This window comes from Myotis myotis, unplaced genomic scaffold (genome assembly GCF_014108235.1).
Source record: "Myotis myotis isolate mMyoMyo1 unplaced genomic scaffold, mMyoMyo1.p scaffold_m19_p_18, whole genome shotgun sequence".
Classification (NCBI taxonomy): Eukaryota; Metazoa; Chordata; class Mammalia; order Chiroptera; family Vespertilionidae; genus Myotis; species Myotis myotis.
The window spans coordinates 41,152,410-41,170,228 of record NW_023416322.1 but is presented as its reverse complement, the minus strand read 5'-3'; the positions used below and the strand labels follow the sequence as shown (position 1 = coordinate 41,170,228).

The 17,819-nt window shown below is 55.4% G+C and overlaps 1 protein-coding gene across 4 annotated transcripts in view; it reads left to right on the top strand.

The window, feature by feature from the left end:
- Positions 1-17,784, top strand: part of MFSD14A (major facilitator superfamily domain containing 14A) — a 21,190-nt gene extending 3,406 nt beyond the window's left edge. For 2 of the 4 annotated variants that reach the window (XM_036344522.1, XM_036344521.1), the window contains exons 2-12: positions 2,573-2,668; positions 7,074-7,136; positions 7,919-8,046; positions 9,457-9,571; positions 10,124-10,342; positions 10,539-10,652; positions 11,254-11,325; positions 14,203-14,315; positions 15,426-15,523; positions 16,194-16,357; positions 17,008-17,784. In XM_036344522.1, the coding sequence (XP_036200415.1) occupies positions 2,573-2,668; positions 7,074-7,136; positions 7,919-8,046; positions 9,457-9,571; positions 10,124-10,342; positions 10,539-10,652; positions 11,254-11,325; positions 14,203-14,315; positions 15,426-15,523; positions 16,194-16,357; positions 17,008-17,214 (1,389 nt within the window). In that variant the 3' untranslated portion in view covers positions 17,215-17,784. The remainder of the gene's footprint in view (positions 1-2,572; positions 2,669-7,073; positions 7,137-7,918; positions 8,047-9,456; positions 9,572-10,123; positions 10,343-10,538; positions 10,653-11,253; positions 11,326-14,202; positions 14,316-15,425; positions 15,524-16,193; positions 16,358-17,007) is intronic. The other 2 variants (XM_036344524.1, XM_036344523.1) reach the window with 2 other exon arrangements.
- The last annotated feature ends 35 nt before the right edge of the window (positions 17,785-17,819 follow it).

The following is a 17,819-nucleotide window of genomic DNA, read 5'->3' as shown; positions in this document are numbered from 1 at the left end:
TGGGGGAACTGAGCCCTTCCAAGATCCCCCTTCATCCTCAGCTCCTGAGTATCAGCGGGGCTGGGGGGGGGGGGGGGGGGAGCTAACCATTAGGCTGCCCTCTGAGTCAGACACAGTGAAGGCAAGTGACATGAAGGTGTGTGATTCTACACAGTGGGGCAAAGTGGGTTTACAGTTGTTCGTATGGCAAATAATGCAAAAATAACAATAAAAGAATAAACTGTGTTTCACGCACTTGCACCTGTAAACCCACTTTCCCTGCCTGCGTGTCAGGAGTTCCTTCTTGGGTCTGCTCACCTTGAACCTGTTTGCACCATTTGCTTTTGACATATTTTTCTAGGGAGATTCCCAGAAGGGTTTATACTTCCTGGAAGCAAGAACAGTTGTTCAGTGGAAAACAACGTAGTTTACTACAGAACAGTTCCCCAGGTTAAATTCAGCACATATGTCACCACCTGCCGTGTGCCAGGCCACTGGTAAAGGAGCCGTGGCCTTATCACAGTACTAGAGGCCCGGGCACGACCAGCAGGCGGACATCTCCCGAGGGGTCCCGGACTGTGAGAGGGCGCAGGCAGGCTGAGCCCCCCCCCCCCCCCCCCGAACGAATGTCATGCACTGGGCCCCTAGTGTAGAAATAACAGTTTTTCGTTAAAAACTGTATGTAATATTTTGATATATCTCTTACTCAGTGTGGACCATTTGGGACAGATGAATTTAAAAGTGCCTTCTTCCGGTGTTTTTTAAGTTACAGTTGACATACAGTATTACATTAGGGCCAGGTGTACAACATAGGGATTAGACATTCATATACTTTACACAGTGCTCACCCCAATAAGTCTAGCACCCATCTGACACCACACATGCTTAGTACAGTATTACTGACCGTATTCCCTATGCTGTACTTTACATTCCCATGATCATTTTTTAAAATATGTTTTTATTTCAGAGAGGAAGGAAGGAGAGAGAAACATCGGTGATGAGAGATGGGCTGCCTCCTGCACACCCCACACTGGGGATTGAGGCTGTAACCCGGGTATGTGCCCTGACCAGGAATCGAACCTGGTTCATAGGTCGACAATCAGCCACTGAGCCACGCTGGCCAGGCTCCATGACTATTTTTAAAACTTGCAGTTTGTACTTCTTAATCCCTTTCACTTTTTACCCAGCCCCCTCACACCCTTCCCGTCCCAGCTACCTGTTTGCTCTGTGTGTGAGTTGATTTCTGTTTTGTTTATTTTGTTCTATAGATTCCACAAATAAGCTAAATCATGATGTTTGTCTTTCTCTGTCTGATTTACTCACTTAGCAAAGTACCCTCGGGGTCCATCCATGTCGCAAGTGGTAAGATTTCATTCTTTTTTCTTTTTTTTAAATATATTTTTATTGATTTCAGAGAGGAAGGGAGAGGGATAGAAACATCAACGATGAGAGAGAATCATGGATTGCCTGCCTCCTGCACGCCCCCCACTGGGGATCGAGACCGCAACCCAGGCCTGTTCCCTTGAGCCTGGGACCTGAGCCTGGGACCCTTCAGTCCGCAGGCCGAGCTCTATCTCCTGAGCCAAACCGGCTAGGGCGGATTTCATTCTTTTTTATGGCAGCATAATATTTCACTGTACATACGTGTGTGTGTGTGTGTGTGTCACATCTACCCTATCCATTTGCCTGTCGATGGACACTTAGGTTGCTTCCGTATCTTGGCTGTTGTAAGTAATGCTGCTAGGAACACCGGGGAAAGGGGATTAGCGTTTTGGATTTCCCTGGGTAAGTACCCAGAAGTGGATTTGCTGGCTCACAGGCAGTTCTGCTTCTAATTTTCCGAGGATCCTCCATTCTGTTTCCACAGTGTCTGACCCCGATCTGCATTCCCAGGGACAGGGCAGTGGGAGGCTCCCTTTCCTCCACGTCCTCCCCAGCACTGGTTTGTTGATGTCTCGATGACAGCCATCCAGGTGTGAGGGGCACCTCAGGGTGGCTTCCATGGGCACCCCTCAAGTCTTTCCCCGTGTCTCCCGGCCTGTGTGTCCTCTGGGAGAAATGTCTGTCCGGGTCCTCTGCCCATTTCTAATCGGATTGCCTGCGTCTGGAGGTGCGTGATTCCCTGGCATTTAGGCGGTCAACCCTTATTGGCTCTCTCATGGTGACTGTGGTCCGTCGCAGGTCGTCTGCCTGTGCGGGTGAGTCCGCCGCAGCCCCTTAGCCTTGCGGTTATTCTCGCGTCTGACCAGGGTGCTGACGGAGCGGCCTGTGAGAGGCCGAAGCCTGAGGCTTACGTTTGCATTTTATGGAAAATGGACTTGCCCATCCGAGTTCCCTGAGGCTGGCTTTTTCTGTGATCTCCATGGGCTTGCCAGCACGGCGGGGGCCTGCCTCTCTGACACTGGAGAAGGCACTCGTTTTCCCGTGCGAATTGGAAAAATGACTCTAAAGCTGAGCTGGAGGGCCAGGCGCGAGCTGTTGAAAAGGAGAATTGAGCAAAAGGAAGTCCCAGGTGTGCCCGAGAGGCAGCGCCAGGCCCCGCTCCTGGGACTCGGATGCGGGCCCTGCTGATCGGCTGCCCTCTGTTTTCCAGCCTCAAGGAATAGGCTCTCCCAGTGTGTACCACGCGGTCATCGTCATCTTTTTGGAGTTTTTTGCTTGGGGATTACTGACGGCACCCACGTTGGTGGTAAGTAATCTTTCCACTTATCACTTCCTGTAAAACCTCTTTCTACAGTTCCGGGGGACGAGGGGGTGAGACAGCCCTTCTTCATTTCCGTGCTACTTCTCCTAGTACCGTCACCTTCAGAGCGGTTTTTCCACCGCTTCGCTGTCCTCAGCCCTGCTCTCCCTCGCTGTCGGGAGGGCGGGGCGGGGGATTCTGCAGGGACCGTGCCTGCCGGGGTGGACCAGGTCTTACACCCACCGGCTCAGGGACAGGAGTCTGCCCTGCGTCACTCGCAGGCTTATTCTGAGACTCATTCATGTGGCTGCGTTTCCACGTGCAGACTTTGGTTTAAGCCCAAGATCCAGAGGTGGCCGTGTAGAAAGGAGGCTTAGGACAGGCTGAGCTGATCTCACCCAGACTTTCCCACCTCTGGGACCTGGGAAAAGACCTCCCTGCCAGAGTGAACGAGCCAGGTGCTGGCTAGTGTTCCCTGGTGTAGACGGGACAGGAAGGAGGAGGGGGGAGTTAGTGTAGATGAGGAGGGAGGAGGGGGAGTTAGTGTAGGTGAGGAGGGAGGAGGGGGGAGTTAGTGTAGGTGAGGAGGGGGAGTTAGTGTAGGTGAGGAGGGGGAGTTAGTGTAGGTGAGGAGGGGGAGTTAGTGTAGGTGAGGAGGGGGAGTTAGTGTAGGTGAGGAGGGAGGAGTTAGTGTAGGTGAGGAGGGAGGAGGGGGAGTTAGTGTAGGTGAGGAGGGAGGAGTTAGTGTAGGTGAGGAGGAGGAGGGGGGAGTTAGTGTAGGTGAGGAGGGGGAGTTAGTGTAGGTGAGGAGGGAGGAGTTAGTGTAGGTGAGGAGGGAGGAGGGGGGAGTTAGTGTAGGTGAGGAGGGGGAGTTAGTGTAGGTGAGGAGGGAGGAGGGGGGAGTTAGTGTAGATGAGGAGGGAGGAGGAGGGAGGAGTTAGTGTAGGTGAGGAGGGGGAGTTAGTGTAGGTGAGGAAGGAGGAGGGAGGAGTTAGTGTAGGTGAGGAGGGAGGAGGGGGAGTTAGTGTAGGTGAGGAGGGAGGAGGGAGGAGTTAGTGTAGGTGAGGAAGGAGGAGGGAGGAGTTAGTGTAGGTGAGGAGGGGGAGTTAGTGTAGGTGAGGAGGGAGGAGGGGGAGTTAGTGTAGGTGAGGAAGGAGGAGGGAGGAGTTAGTGTAGGTGAGGAGGGGGAGTTAGTGTAGGTGAGGAGGGGGAGTTAGTGTAGGTGAGGAGGGGGAGTTAGTGTAGGTGAGGAGGGGGAGTTAGTGTAGGTGAGGAGGGGGAGTTAGTGTAGGTGAGGAGGGGGAGTTAGTGTAGGTGAGGAGGGGGAGTTAGTGTAGGTGAGGAGGGGGAGTTAGTGTAGGTGAGGAGGGGGGTTAGTGTAGGTGAGGAGGGGGAGTTAGTGTAGGTGAGGAGGGGGAGTTAGTGTAGGTGAGGAGGGGGAGTTAGTGTAGGTGAGGAGGGGGAGTTAGTGTAGGTGAGGAGGGGGAGTTAGTGTAGGTGAGGAGGGGGAGTTAGTGTAGGTGAGGAGGGAGGGGGAGTTAGTGTAGGTGAGGAGGGAGGAGGGGGAGTTAGTGTAGGTGAGGAGGGAGGAGGGGGAGTTAGTGAGGTAGTAGGGAGAGGGGGGAGTTAGTGTAGGTGAGGAGGGGGAGGAGTTAGTGTAGGTGAGGAGGGGGAGTTAGTGTAGGTGAGGAGGGGGAGTTAGTGTAGGTGAGGAGGGGGAGTTAGTGTAGGTGAGGAGGGGGAGTTAGTAGTTGAGGAGGGAGGAGGGGGAGTTAGTGTAGGTGAGAGGAGGGGGAGGTTAGTGTAGGTGAGGAGGGGGAGTTAGTGTATGTGAGGGGGGAGTTGTGTAGGTGAGGAGGGGGAGTTAGTGTAGGTGAGGAGGGGGAGTTAGTGTAGGTGAGGAGGGGGAGTTAGTGTAGGTGAGGAGGGGGGAGTTAGTGTAGTGTGAGGAGGGGGAGTTAGTGTAGGTGAGGAGGGGGAGTTAGTGTAGGTGAGGAGGGGGAGTTAGTGTAGGTGAGGAGGGGGAGTTAGTGTAGGTGAGGAGGGGGAGTTAGTGTAGGTGAGGAGGGGGAGTTAGGGTAGGTGAGGAGGGGGAGTTAGTGTAGGTGAGGAGGGGGAGTAGTGTAGGTGAGGAGGGAGTTAGTGTAGGTGAGGAGGAGGAGGAGTTAGTGTAGGTGAGGAGGGGGAGTTAGTGTAGGTGAGGAGGGGAGTTAGTGTAGGTGAGGAGGGGGGGAGTTAGTGTAGGTGAGGAGGGGGAGTTAGTGTAGGTGAGGAGGGGGTAGTGTAGGTGAGGAGGGGAGTTAGTGTAGGTGAGGAGGGGGAGGGGGAGTTAGTGTAGGTGAGGAGGGAGGAGGGGGGAGTTAGTGTAGGTGAGGAGGGAGGGGGAGTTAGTGTAGGTGAGGAGGAGGAGGGAGGAGTTAGTGTAGGTGAGGAGGGGGAGTTAGTGTAGGTGGGGGAGGGGGAGTTAGTGTAGGTGAGGGGGGGGAGTTAGTGTAGGTGAGGAGGGGGAGTTAGTGTAGGTGAGGAGGGAGGAGGGGGGATTTAGTGTAGGTGAGGTGAGGAGGGGGAGTTAGTGTAGGTGAGGAGGGAGGAGGGAGAGTTAGTGTAGGTGAGGAGGGAGGAGGGAGGAGTTAGTGTAGGTGAGGAGGGGGGAGTTAGTGTAGGTGAGGAGGGGGGTTAGTGTAGGTGGGAGGGAGGAGTTAGTGTGGAGGAGGGGAGTTAGTGTAGGGAGGAGGGGGGAGTTAGTGTAGGTGAGGAGGGGGAGTTAGTGTAGGTGTGAGGAGGGAGGAGGGGGGAGTTAGTGTAGGTGAGGAGGGGGAGTTAGTGTAGGTGAGGAGGGGGAGTTAGTGTAGGTGAGGAGGGGGAGTTAGTGTAGGTGAGGGAGGGGGAGTTAGTGTAGGTGAGGAGGGGGAGTTAGTGTAGGTGAGGAGGGGGAGTTAGTGTAGGTGAGGAGGGGGAGTTAGTGTAGGTGAGAAGGGGGGAGTTAGTGTAGGTGAGGAGGGGGGAGTTAGTGTAGGTGAGGAGGGGGAGTTAGTGTAGGTGAGGAGGGGGAGTTAGTGTAGGTGAGGAGAGGGGAGTTAGTGTAGGTGAGGGGCAGGAAGGAGGAGTTAGTGTAGGTGAGGAGGGAGGAGGGGGAGTTAGTGTAGGTGAGGAGGGAGGAGGGGGAGTTAGTGTAGGTGAGGAGGGAGGAGGGGGAGTTAGTGTAAGTGAGGAGGGAGGAGGGGGAGTTAGTGTAGATGAGGGGCAGGAAGAAGGTGTTCAGTCATCAGTTGCTGGTTTGATGACATTAGATCAGGAGAATGAATGGCCGTAGGTCTGAGGGTCTGTAATGCTCGGAGTGGCTTCCCTCTGACTGCCCTGTGGTCCTAGAAACACTAGGCCCGTGTGTGCTGGTCCCACTGCTCCTCGCAGGGCCCGGCGTGTCCAGGTGGATGGCTCTGTCCTTCGCTGCAGACCGTCCTGGGCACTTGGTATTTCAGGACTGTGGACTTTACTCTCAATTTCTGTAAGTTCTTAAAACGCCTCATTCCTGATGTTCTCGAGTTTCCGTCTGAGCCACCGGGTGGATTCTCTCGTTGGCGGCAGCGGAGAGGAACTGGGAGGCGTGCAGACCCTGGTGGAGGCCTCCCTGAAAGGTGACAGGAAGCACTCGCAGCAGTTTTTCTGCCCAAGGAGAGTCCCGCCCTTCCTGTGCCCACTGCCCTCCTCTGGGCCTGAGGGACGGGGCGGCAGGGAGAGCCTGGGCCCGTGGGAGCGCGGTGCGTCCGTGAGGCAGTGACACAGCCCAGTGCCAGTGATCGGGGCTGCCAAGCCGTGGAGGCCCTGGCGCAGGCGCCAGTTTCATTCTCGCACCTTCCCTCCGGCTGCTGTCACGCCAGGGCTCCCGGGGCCTGTGGTTTCCACCCGCCGGGCCTGGGAGCACTGACCGGCTCGTTGGACATTTCCATGGGTTGGGGTTTCTCTCACTTGATGGAAACTTTCTAGACCCACTTTTTGCAATTCACATGCCCCTGGTGTTCCCAGTCTTCGCTCTCGCCTGTCTGTGCGGGAGGGAGGGCAGCTGCTCACATGGGAGCAGACTGGCTGGTGATTGCACACACGGACGTGCACACCCTCCTTCCTGGTTCAGTTTTGGTTGTGCCACTTCCCGTGCAGCCTTGGGCAGAGGTCTGACCATGTCTCCGTGTCCGCATGGGGTCCTTCTTAGGGACAGGGGTCTGAAGGGCCTGGTTAGGGCCTGGACGGTGATGCCCGCAGTGCTCAGGGCAGCATTTCCTCACGTGCCCAGCACCCTGCAGAGCTGAGCTGCAGGAAATGAAGGGAGGGTGTGTTAGGACGGGATGGTTCAAAACGTAACTAAGATGTTTTACTGAGACAAATGTAGCCTGAGGTTTTTCTTTTGGTTCTTCAGGTGTTACATGAAACCTTCCCTAAACATACATTTCTGATGAATGGCCTGATTCAAGGAGTCAAGGTAGGATCAGTCGTATGTATACAGTCTGCATGCATGTGCTCATGCCCACCACCTCATACACTGGCATGCCATGTAATCTGCCAGTGTGTGAGGCTGGTTAATTGACCCAATAAGTGTCCATTTTTACAGCTAGAGTGTGTCTTGGGTTTAAGTGTTTAAACTCGCTGGGCTTTGAATCTAATTTGACTCAAATGTAGCCAACTGTGTACCTTGATAAACCCCTTCCCATCAGGCCCCCCGGGGTGTAGGTGTTGGCATTTTATCGCCGAGACCCGAATGCTTTTGTAAAGTGCCGGTAAGAACATAAACTGAAGAGAAAAGAGCTATTTTAGAAATGCAGAAATACAGAACTGTGTCAGTCTGGTCAGGTCTGGCATATTCTGCATGTTCTTTACTCCAGATTTCCTTTGAGCAGCAGATTTTGTAAACAGCCTATGACCATAAAAACGTAATTAACACGATAGTCTTTCTCCAGCTGCTCCTGTGGAATTCCTGGGGCTGCGAAGTCATCGGAGCGCTGCATATTTCATACGCAGCAAGACCCTGCAGATAATTCTAGACCAGCGGGCACCAACCTTCCGGACCTCGTGGACCACCAGTGGTCCGCAGGCCACCGGTTGGCGACCGCTGTTCTAGACAGTCCGGGGGCATTCTGAATCACGTACAGATAAGAAATGAGTTGTGCATCTAGAATTTGGTGATGCACTTGTTTTGGAAATAAGCTGGTTTGACGCTCCCGTAGACTCACTTTGGGCTCATCACGTGCTCCCTTCCCGCCGCAGGGTCTGCTGTCCTTCCTCAGCGCCCCGCTCATTGGTGCTCTTTCTGACGTCTGGGGCCGGAAGTCCTTCTTGCTGCTGACAGTGTTTTTCACCTGCGCCCCGATCCCTTTAATGAAGATCAGCCCGTGGTAGGTGCCGGTCGGGTTGCAGCAAGGAAACGGCCCTTCTGCTCATTGCCTGCTGACTCCCGTCACTCTCTCACTCTGGCCGTCCCGTCTAAGTGTTGCATTGTGCCCCTGTGCGTGAGTCTCCGCTGCGGAGAAGAGGCCCTTGCAGGCGGAGTAGCTGAGTGATGGGTCCCAAAGTTCTCAGAACGAGAGGCGACAGGCAGCGTGCGGACACCTGCAAGCGGCCGCTGGAGTTCAGGGACTGGCCAGGGTGCCAGCTTCCCATTCTGTTATGTGGAATGTTAGCACCGGTCACCGTCACTCTCTGTATTAATTAGGAGTCGCTTTGTTACATAGCAGTAAAGCCCCAGTAGCTTAAAGTTGAGGAGACCGATGCCTGTCCATGTTCGAGAAGCCTGGACGTGGTGGCCGCTGAGCTGGCGTGGCCGTTCCAGGGAAGCAGACCTCCCTCTGCAGTCGTCCGCTGTCACCTCGCTGTCCAGGAGGCAGCCTGAGCTCCAGCTCGTGTCACACTCCAGGCAGCCAGGTGGCAGGGCGGGCACAACGCCTTCTGGAAGGACACGGGGATTCCTGCGCGCTCCCCCCCCCCCCCCCGCGGCGTCTGAGTTCAGGCGTGTGCTGCTCGTGGTGTCACGGCTGGGCTCACTGTCCCCTGGTGAAAGTCGGCATCTTCGCTGGGGAGGCGCCGGAGAATGGCTGTCCCAAGGCCCAGAGCCCAGCTTAGTGGTAAATCCGTTCGCTCTCCGGCTGATGTCCTTGTCCACTGAGTGTTGGCGTTAGTGCTGCATCGGAGGGACCAGACCCTTGCGAACGCCAGTGGCCCATGAAATGTCACAAGCGGCTGCGAGGATGAGCAGAGGCCACGGGTGGGGGCAGCGCGGCCCCACTGCCCGGCTCGCTAACGCTCACATGCTCACGCGATGTTGACAGCTGCCCTCGGCGTGACGCTGGGACGTGTTGGGCTCAGCTTTTTATCATATCTTGTTCGCGCTTTATAGTCACTTCCCAGTTCACTTCCGAGCTCCGTGGGCCTCTTTGAGACGGAGCTGCCTGCTTTGCAGCACTCAGAGCTGGACACTGTGGGAGAACATGTAGGCTCTGTACGCAGGCCACAGGGACTGCAGTGACCTGTGTTATTGGCTGAGTTTTGTTTGTGTGTGTCAGTGCTGTGGGCGACAGTGGTGGTTGGATTTCAATAGCTTTGTTGCTGGTTTAAGTAGAAACAACGAAGCCACTTAAAAACCCCAACGGTTTGGTCAGGGATTGACTGGAGGCAGTGGCTGCTTTAAGTGTTCCGCAGAGTGTGTTGCTGCCCCAGGGCCGCCCGGCCTGTGCTTTCCTGGCCTGCAGAGCGCCGAGCTGCCCGGGGAGGTCAGGTCCTCACCTCTCCTGCCCCTTCTCTCCCTCCAGGTGGTACTTCGCCGTCATCTCTGTGTCTGGGGTGTTTGCAGTGACGTTCTCCGTGGTGTTCGCATACGTGGCGGACATAACCCAAGAGCATGAAAGAAGCATGGCCTATGGACAGGTGCGGGCCGCTCTCCTGCCACCCGGGGCTGGCTTGTCTAGCGATCTCACACGGGCAGTGCGTGGCGGTGCACAACCCATTTCCTGATGAGCTCATCCCTTCAGACCACACTGCACATGGTTTCACGTACAGCCTGTACGTTTGCATGCTTGCATTCCGTATGGATTTGGTCACACATGTCAGATTTGAAATTACAGAATCTTGTTACGTTATTGAAGTTCTTTTGAACATCATATAAAACTAAGGACTCCTTTACTAGGTCAGGAGTGGGACAGGGCTGACCTAAAATCAGGGGCGAACGCCCCGCTCCGAGCCCGCAGGCCTTGCTGTGCCGCGTGGCCCGTGCCTTCCCCTCGCGTCCGCTGGCCTTCGCACAGCTCTCAGGCAGGAGCCGTGTGGGCCTCGGTTAGGCCCCCGGGTGGTGCCTGGCTTCCTTCCTGCAGAGGAAGAGCGTGTGAGGCACCGGTGGGGGCGGGGGGCGGCAGGGGTGGCAGCCGCGGTGGGAGGAAGGGGTCAGTCCTCACTCTCACCTCGGACCTTGCCTGGCTCCAGGTCTCCGCCACGTTCGCCGCGAGCCTGGTGATCAGCCCTGCCATCGGCGCATACCTGGGCCGGGTGTATGGGGACAGCCTGGTGGTGGTCCTGGCGACGGCGATCGCGCTGCTGGACATCTGCTTCATCCTGGTGGCTGTGCCCGAGTCTCTGCCTGAGAAGATGCGGCCCGCGTCCTGGGGGGCGCCCATCTCCTGGGAGCAGGCCGACCCCTTCGCGGCAAGTTCACCCCTTCCCTCCTCTGGGGCGGGGTGCGTGCTGAGCCCGGCAGCGTGACCCGGGCTGCGGGTGCTTCTGGGGGAAATGCCGGGTCCTCTTGAGATGGTTGGGAGGACGAAAGGAACTGGAAGGGGTGTCCGCGCGGCCCGCGGCCGCTCGGCGCTGACGGGAACGCTCCCTCCGTGGTTCCGTTTAGTCCCTGAAGAAGGTGGGCCAGGACTCCATCGTGCTGCTCATCTGCATCACCGTGTTCCTGTCCTACCTCCCGGAGGCGGGCCAGTACTCCAGCTTCTTCCTGTACCTCAGGCAGGTGAGCGCTGCCCCGCTCCCGCGCGTGGGGCTGGGCTGGCGGAGGTCTCCATCGGAGGGAGCTGGGCTGGCGGAGACTCGAGACACGAAGGCCGTGGGACGCACCGGCTCACGCGTCACTGCCGCGTGGGCTGCTGTTCCTCAGGCAGAGCCTTGCGGTCCCGGTGGCTCAAGCTTGTCTTCGCTCCCACGCAAGTGAGGGGGGAGCCCCGGCCGCTCGGAGGCTGTGGCCCGTCGGCAGAGCGGCCGCCCAGGAGCGTCAGCCTCCTCCCGGCCCTGGTCTCGGGGCAGCGATGCACCCCGAGAAGAGCACAGAGCCTGCTGCTTATTTGTCAGGTGGATTCTGTGCGCTGACGGCTGTCTCGTTTCGTTCCTCTAAACAGGTTTAAATTTGCTGACCTTGTGTTTAGTGGGTATATGTTTAGCACATGAACACTTACCATAAATCTTGATTCTCCGGGAAAGCCAGGTTTTTCCTCAGAATATTTTGGTTACAAATGAGTTTTTTTTCTGGCTCATTTAATGTTGCTGTGCAAGCTGTGGCATTAGTGTGGTGTTTGCTGTGCTTTTCTGTTGATGTAATTTTTTCTCGAACCTTCCAGATAATGAAGTTTTCACCAGAAAGTGTGGCGGCCTTTATCGCGGTCCTCGGCATCCTCTCCATCATTGCACAGGTGAGTCTCCGTCAGGCACCGCGAGTGACGTCATGGAGGGTGGGCCTGGCTGCCGTCCGGCTGCACCCGGGATGGGTCTCGGTGGAGTTGCCCTGTCGGGCTTCGTGGGCTACAGGCTCAGAAATTTCACTGTCAGGCAGCTAATATGGATGAGATTTTGGGGACTGACTGACACATACCAACGTATGAGGCATAAGTCAGAGCGATAGTGTATTGATTTGCACCAGTAAGCAGGTGTACACCTGGATAAGGAGAGGCTGGGCCTGGTGTGTGGGGAGCAACAGGCAGGACGGCTCGGGGAGGGGACAGGAGAGTCGGGACAGGAAGTTCAAGAGGTGGAGGGACCGGTCCTGCGGGCGCCTGACTCGAGAAACCGGAGGCCTTCGGGGCCTTGGCAGAGGAGTGGCTTGCAATGGTGTCTTGGGACCCGATGTAACTGGCGGTTTGAGGAAGAATTTGGATTTTCTTAGATCTGTTTCCTGGCCAGCAAGCTCTCTCTGTTCCACAGTAAGTTCTAGTCCAGTGACCGGGACCTTTTCCCTCTCGGCCTCCTGTCGGGAAGCCCCGCCCGCACCCGGCCAGGGGGCTTGGCTTTCTCTGGCCCTGCAGGCGATCCATCGCACACGCTTCCCACTTGGTCCAGGCTGCCAGGCCCCGGGCCTGCTCAGGGGAAGGAGGGTCGTGCCATCGGGCTTGGCAGTCTTCATCCCTTAGCGGGGCGCCCCCTGCAGATATCATCTGTGCGTGGGAGCAGGTCTAGTGATAAACTTTAAATCCCGTAATGTGCCTCCTCCTGACTGTGAGTGCTGTTTGTGACTCGGTGCCACCTGGCAGCCCTGGGCTGGGAAGTGCTGCGTGTGGACACGCACTCGCTTGCGGCCTCCGAGGGCCTGCGGTGTGTGTGATCAGTGGAGCCCACGGACAGGGACAGGGCACGCGGTCAGAATGGAGCTGGGCGTGTCTGGCCCACCTTGCCTCCTGGGATTCAGCCCAGCTGCTCCCAACGCAGTGCTCTCTCTCAGAGGCCGCCGAGCTGAGATGGCGAGGACGTGTTTAGGGTTTGGATGGCGAAGCCGGGCAGCATTCACTGAGGCTGTGAGGCAGGGTGTCTCCCACTTGCCTTGGGCCCTCCCTCGCTGTCACCATGCCCGCAGCCCAGCAGATGCGAACTTAGGGCATGGGTCCCCCAAAGTGCTTCACAAGTTTGAAGAATTAGCAACAAGCTTGTCAGCACGGGGGGGGGGGGGGGGGGGGGGCGGGGTTAATATGAAACTGTGGGTATGCAGGGCCCGTCATTGGTTCTGGCAGGTGCTGGGCAGATGCTCTGAGGCTTGCTCTCCGCCGGCCACAGGCTCGCTACCTTAGTGCTCCACGTTCAGTGCCCTGCGGCCCAGGCCCTTCCTCCCTCCCTCTCTACTTTTCTCCTCCTCCTCCTCCCCCCTCACACTACCCTTTCCTTCATGGCACCGCAGCCTGGAGGTGCCTTGTGAAATAGGTGCTGTGTCCGCTTCTCCCCCAGGTCAGCATCTTCTGCTGACCAGCACTTTGCCCTGTTCACTGGCTGCACGGGCACTGCCCTCTGACCCAGAGTCCAGTGGGGTATCGTCGGGCCCTGGCAGATCTGTGCGTGACTGACCACAGCTGATGTTGGTTAACTGTTAATGTTAATCAGTTGTCATCTTGGTTACATCATGAATCAGTCTGTCCCCAAAACGAGTTACAGTGAATGACAGGATACGGCCTTGTTTCTTGTTGTGTTGTACACTGTATATACTAAGCAATTTGTTCCACTGAGAATATTGTGACGTTTAAAATCACACGTTTTCATAAACACTATTAAGAGCTGGTGCTGGGGTACACAGACGAGGCAGAACCTCTGTGCTGGGAGGAGCCCCCGCAGGTCTGTGTGGGCGGGAGGCTGCTCTGCGCCCTGCTTCCCGCGGGGCTGCCTTCGCGGCTGTGGGTGAGGATGCAGTCCAAGTCCCTGCCTTGGGAGCGCAGTCTCCTGCTGGCCTGGGGAAGGGGACGTCTGAGAAGACAGTGATGGGTCCTCATCCTTCAGGAACCCTTTGCTGGCGCTGAAACCTGAGGACACTCTTCAGTGGCTGTCTTACAGGCTGTGAGCCTTGATGATTGGGAGGTTAGAGTGTCACCAGTCGTCAAGTAGTCATTTTCTGAACTGCTTCCTGCTCTTGGCGGACTGACTCGCTGTCTTGTGTGGTAGATGCAGCACCTTCACTAGAAGAGCAGGAACACCTCCGCCGCCCCCAGGTCACTGCCAGACGTGTTACCTTTGAAAGAGAACGAGCAGCAGGAAAACCCCTCCGCTCATAGCATGTTCTCAGTGCTTGTGTCCACCGTGCCAGGCACAGTGTAAGCACGATGTGAACATGACCAAGTGTGAAGTAGGTGCTGTTACTGCCAGACGGAAGGGACACTTTGTAGGAGACGGGGTCTCAGTGAGGTGACCTGGCCAAGACGGGGGGCAGCTGTTTCCCAGGGGCCAGCAGCGGTGAGTGCCGGCGAAGGGCGTGTGGATAGCTGTACTGTTGAGGTTTCCTTTATTTGGGGAATAAGCATTGCAGAGTAATGCTGTCACATCAGAGGGGTCCCCAGGTCCTGGTTGGAACCCTCTGACCTGCCACCTCGACCTCAGCACTGCTCAGGAAGCTCTCTGTCCCGTTCCCCAAGTCCCAGCGCTGCACGGCGGCAGGGAGGCCAGCTCGGCCTGCCACGGGGGCGGGAAGGGGCTCGATTTAGGGCGGCTGTGCGGAAAGCCCCAGCTAGGAAAGGAGTCCACCTGCTCCCGGCGGGAGGCGTCACCCCATATTTTAAAGTGACTGTTCTGACAAACTGTTTGGTCTTTCTTTTTTCCAGACCATAGTCTTGAGTTTACTCATGAGATCCATTGGAAATAAGAACACCATTTTGTTGGGCCTGGGATTTCAGATCTTACAGCTGGCGTGGTATGGCTTCGGTTCAGAACCTTGGTAGGTGTACTTATTTTAATTCCTTTAAACCAGTGGTTCTCAACCTTGGCTGCACATTAAAATCACCTGGGAATCTTTTTAAAATCCTGATTTCTGGGCCTCATCCTCCGGAAATTCTGTTCCTTTGTTATGGGGTGGGGCCACAACATTAGTAACAAAGAAACAGAATTTCTGGAGGCTGAGGCCCAGAAATCAGGATTTTAAAAAGATTCCCAGGTGATTCTAATGTGCAGCCAAGGTTGAGAACCACTGCTTTAAACTGTTGGTGTTAGCCTTATTTTGAGATATAACTCCGTTTTTTGTAGTTCTTTATTTGTGTCTCAATTGAGGTTTAGACCTCAGTCTTACTGTGCTTTTTCCCCTCAAACGGTAAAATACACATCTCTCCTGTGTGTGAATGTTCTAGGATGGCCTGGGGACAGAGGGGCATTTCATAGCTGACTCACAGGCTGGGCTTTGAACGAGGTTATGGAGCCTTTGACTCTCTAATGAGCATTTACTGCCTCCATCAGTTTGTCTTTCAGAAAAAGCACATAATCCCATAGCAACTGGGCCTGAAAGTCAGTTACTTCGTTGGAAAGAGTTAAGTGGCCCCAGAGGCTATACCGACAGCAGCAGGGATCTGGGAGGCAAGCCCAGTGGTTCGGTCCAGCCTCCTGCTGGACACGTCTCCCTTCCTGCCAGGCTGGCTCCCTGCATGAGGGAGGGATGGGTGTCCCCGTCCTCTGGCGTCAGGACTGAACTCCAGTTTGGACTAACGTTGCACAAGCTGAACAGTCTGTTCTGGTGGCATTTGTTTTTCTAGTCCAGGTTTTAGGAGTTGTTCACAGTTTATAAAACATTTATTTCAAACATCAAACCAGGAGCATCCAAAGTTGTGATCAAACCAGTGATGCCTCCATTGAATCAGAAGTCGTGGGAACCTGTAGGAAGTTACTGACCTCACGTGTTTGGAAACATTTCCTGTTTGCTTGATACATTATTCTCCGCAGTTGGGGGGAGGAGGACCTTCCCAGGGTCTAGTGACGTGGCTTCCCAGCAGCGCTCACACGGTGCCCACGGAGACAGGCAGGGGGAGCAGGGGTCTGAGCTCTGCCACTCTGCCCACAGGATGATGTGGGCCGCAGGGGCCGTGGCCGCCATGTCCAGTATCACCTTTCCTGCCGTCAGCGCACTCGTGTCCCGAACTGCTGATGCCGACCAACAAGGTGAGTTGGGTTCATGGCAGCTGGGTGGGCAGATGTTCCAACCCTGTCCTCTCCTGGGGGACACACAGCCTTGGCTTCATGCTGACCCCTTATGTCTACGCGGGTGCACTAGACAGACCCCTGGGGGCGCTCCCGTGCAAGTCTCCCAGGCTCAGTGCAGACATGTATATTGTCTTAGCTTTGTGGTGGGAACACTTAATTCCTAAAATGCCAATAATTATTTGAAATGGCAACTAGTCATAAAAAAAGGGATCTTACAAGAGAGGCAGTGGCCACTTGGTTGGTAAATGAGGAAGGAATGCAAGTTGCATTTTGAATGAGATCATCTCAGAGACAAATAGGTACGAGAGGGCTACCCTTGACTACTGGGGACACAGTTGTGCTCCTGAACTGGCCGGACTCGTTGCCTGGGAACCTCGGCGGGTGTGTGTGTGTGTGTGTGTGGTGGTGGTGGGGGGGGGGGGATAAAAGGCTTCTGTGCACTGTCGCTGCGTCGCCCGAGCTCCCCTCTGCACAGCCGGTCACGCTGTCAGCCGATTACTGCGATGGCACTGCCACTGCAGCAAACTCCCAGCATCTGAGAAGGGCTCTGGCTTCCCATGTTTGGTGCAGGTTCCAGGGTCGCCAGGACCCGAGCTGCACTAAGTGATGCTCTGTCCCAACCATTCAGGTGTTGTTCAAGGGATGATAACAGGAATTCGGGGGCTGTGCAACGGTCTGGGACCAGCTCTCTATGGGTTCATTTTCTACATATTCCACGTGGAACTGAAAGAGCTGCCAATGACAGGAACGGACTTGGGGACAAACACCAGCCCACAGCACCACTTTGAACAGGTAAAAATTGGGTGACATTCTCGCTCTTTTAGGCTGACTAGCACTTAAAAACCAAGGCCTGATGGGCAGTGCGTACTTTTTCCCCCCCGAGAGTTACAACGGTTTCAGCCTGCTGGTTTGGTCATACTGCGTGGCCCAGAGCAGCCTCCTGTGGAAAAGGCTGGGGCGTCGTTTGCTAGGCCTCGTTACAGCTGTAATATTAACGCAGACAGTACAGGCCACTCAGCAATTTCCTTGCTCACTAGCCTTGTGACCAGCTCAGGCTGGTTTCAGTGAGTCAGCCGGTGGTTTGTGGGCGATGTTAGGCCTGCAGTGCGAGTGCGGCTGGAACCAGGTCTGCTGGAGCTGCTGGCTTTCCTTGTGAGGCTTGTCCTGGTTTCTCCTGAACAAGCGTTAAGTGCAGATCCTGTGCCGCCAGTGACACTGCTTCTGCAGAGGCTGCTTTCTGGGGTCTTATCCCCAGGCCCTCATGAGGCTGAGCGCGCCTCCTTCCTCCTGAAAGGGAATGCTTTTCCTCATTGTGGCTTTAATGCTGAAAGAGAGCCACGATGGCTTAGAATGCATAGCGACCGGTAATTACTACAAGATAAGCAATCTCTCACGGACAGTGATGTTGGTGCAGAAACGCTCACTGACTCTCTCTCCCCTAGAACTCCATCATCCCCGGCCCGCCCTTCCTCTTTGGAGCCTGTTCAGTGCTGCTGGCTCTGCTGGTGGCCTTGTTTATCCCGGAACACACCAACCTCAGCCTGCGGTCCAGCAGCTGGAGGAAGCACTGTGGCGGCCACAGCCACCCTCATAGCGCACAGGCGCCAGGAGAAGCCAAAGAACCCTTACTCCAGGACACGAACGTGTGAGCGTGCGGCCGCGGCCAGGGAGCCTTCTCCAGCTGCACCAGGCTGACTGCGCCTGAGTGCTGATGTACATTCCACGTCACCTCCACACTCTAAGGGTGTCTTAAGGAACGGATCTGCATGGACTCCGGGGAACTAAAGAAAGAACTGGACAGTTTTCCAAAGATGTTACAATTTCTTTTGAAAAGAAACCTTTTGTTTAACCGCACCACTTCCTTGCCACCAAGCTGTTTATTATATATGTCCTTTCATTAAAGCTCTATCTGTGACTTCTTAGATACTAGCAGTGTCTCTGCTACCATCCCAGGTATTGGGCTTTAGGCTTGTCCACATCACAGCGGATGGAGCAGAGGCGTGGCTGTGGGCCTGCTCGCTTTAACCTTGTGAAACCTGGGTCAAATGATTCAAAGCCTTAAATGCAGATGCACTAAAGAAATGGTAAGGGAACGGTCTGCAGGAGAGAAATTCGAGAGAATTATACTAAACCTGAATCATGTTTCAAGCCTGTTTGTAGTCATTTTAAACATTCTTCACTACTGTTTTTAAAATAAAATGTCAGCCATGTTTCATTCAGTTGCGTGTTGGGAGCCTGTAACCTACATGTTGGC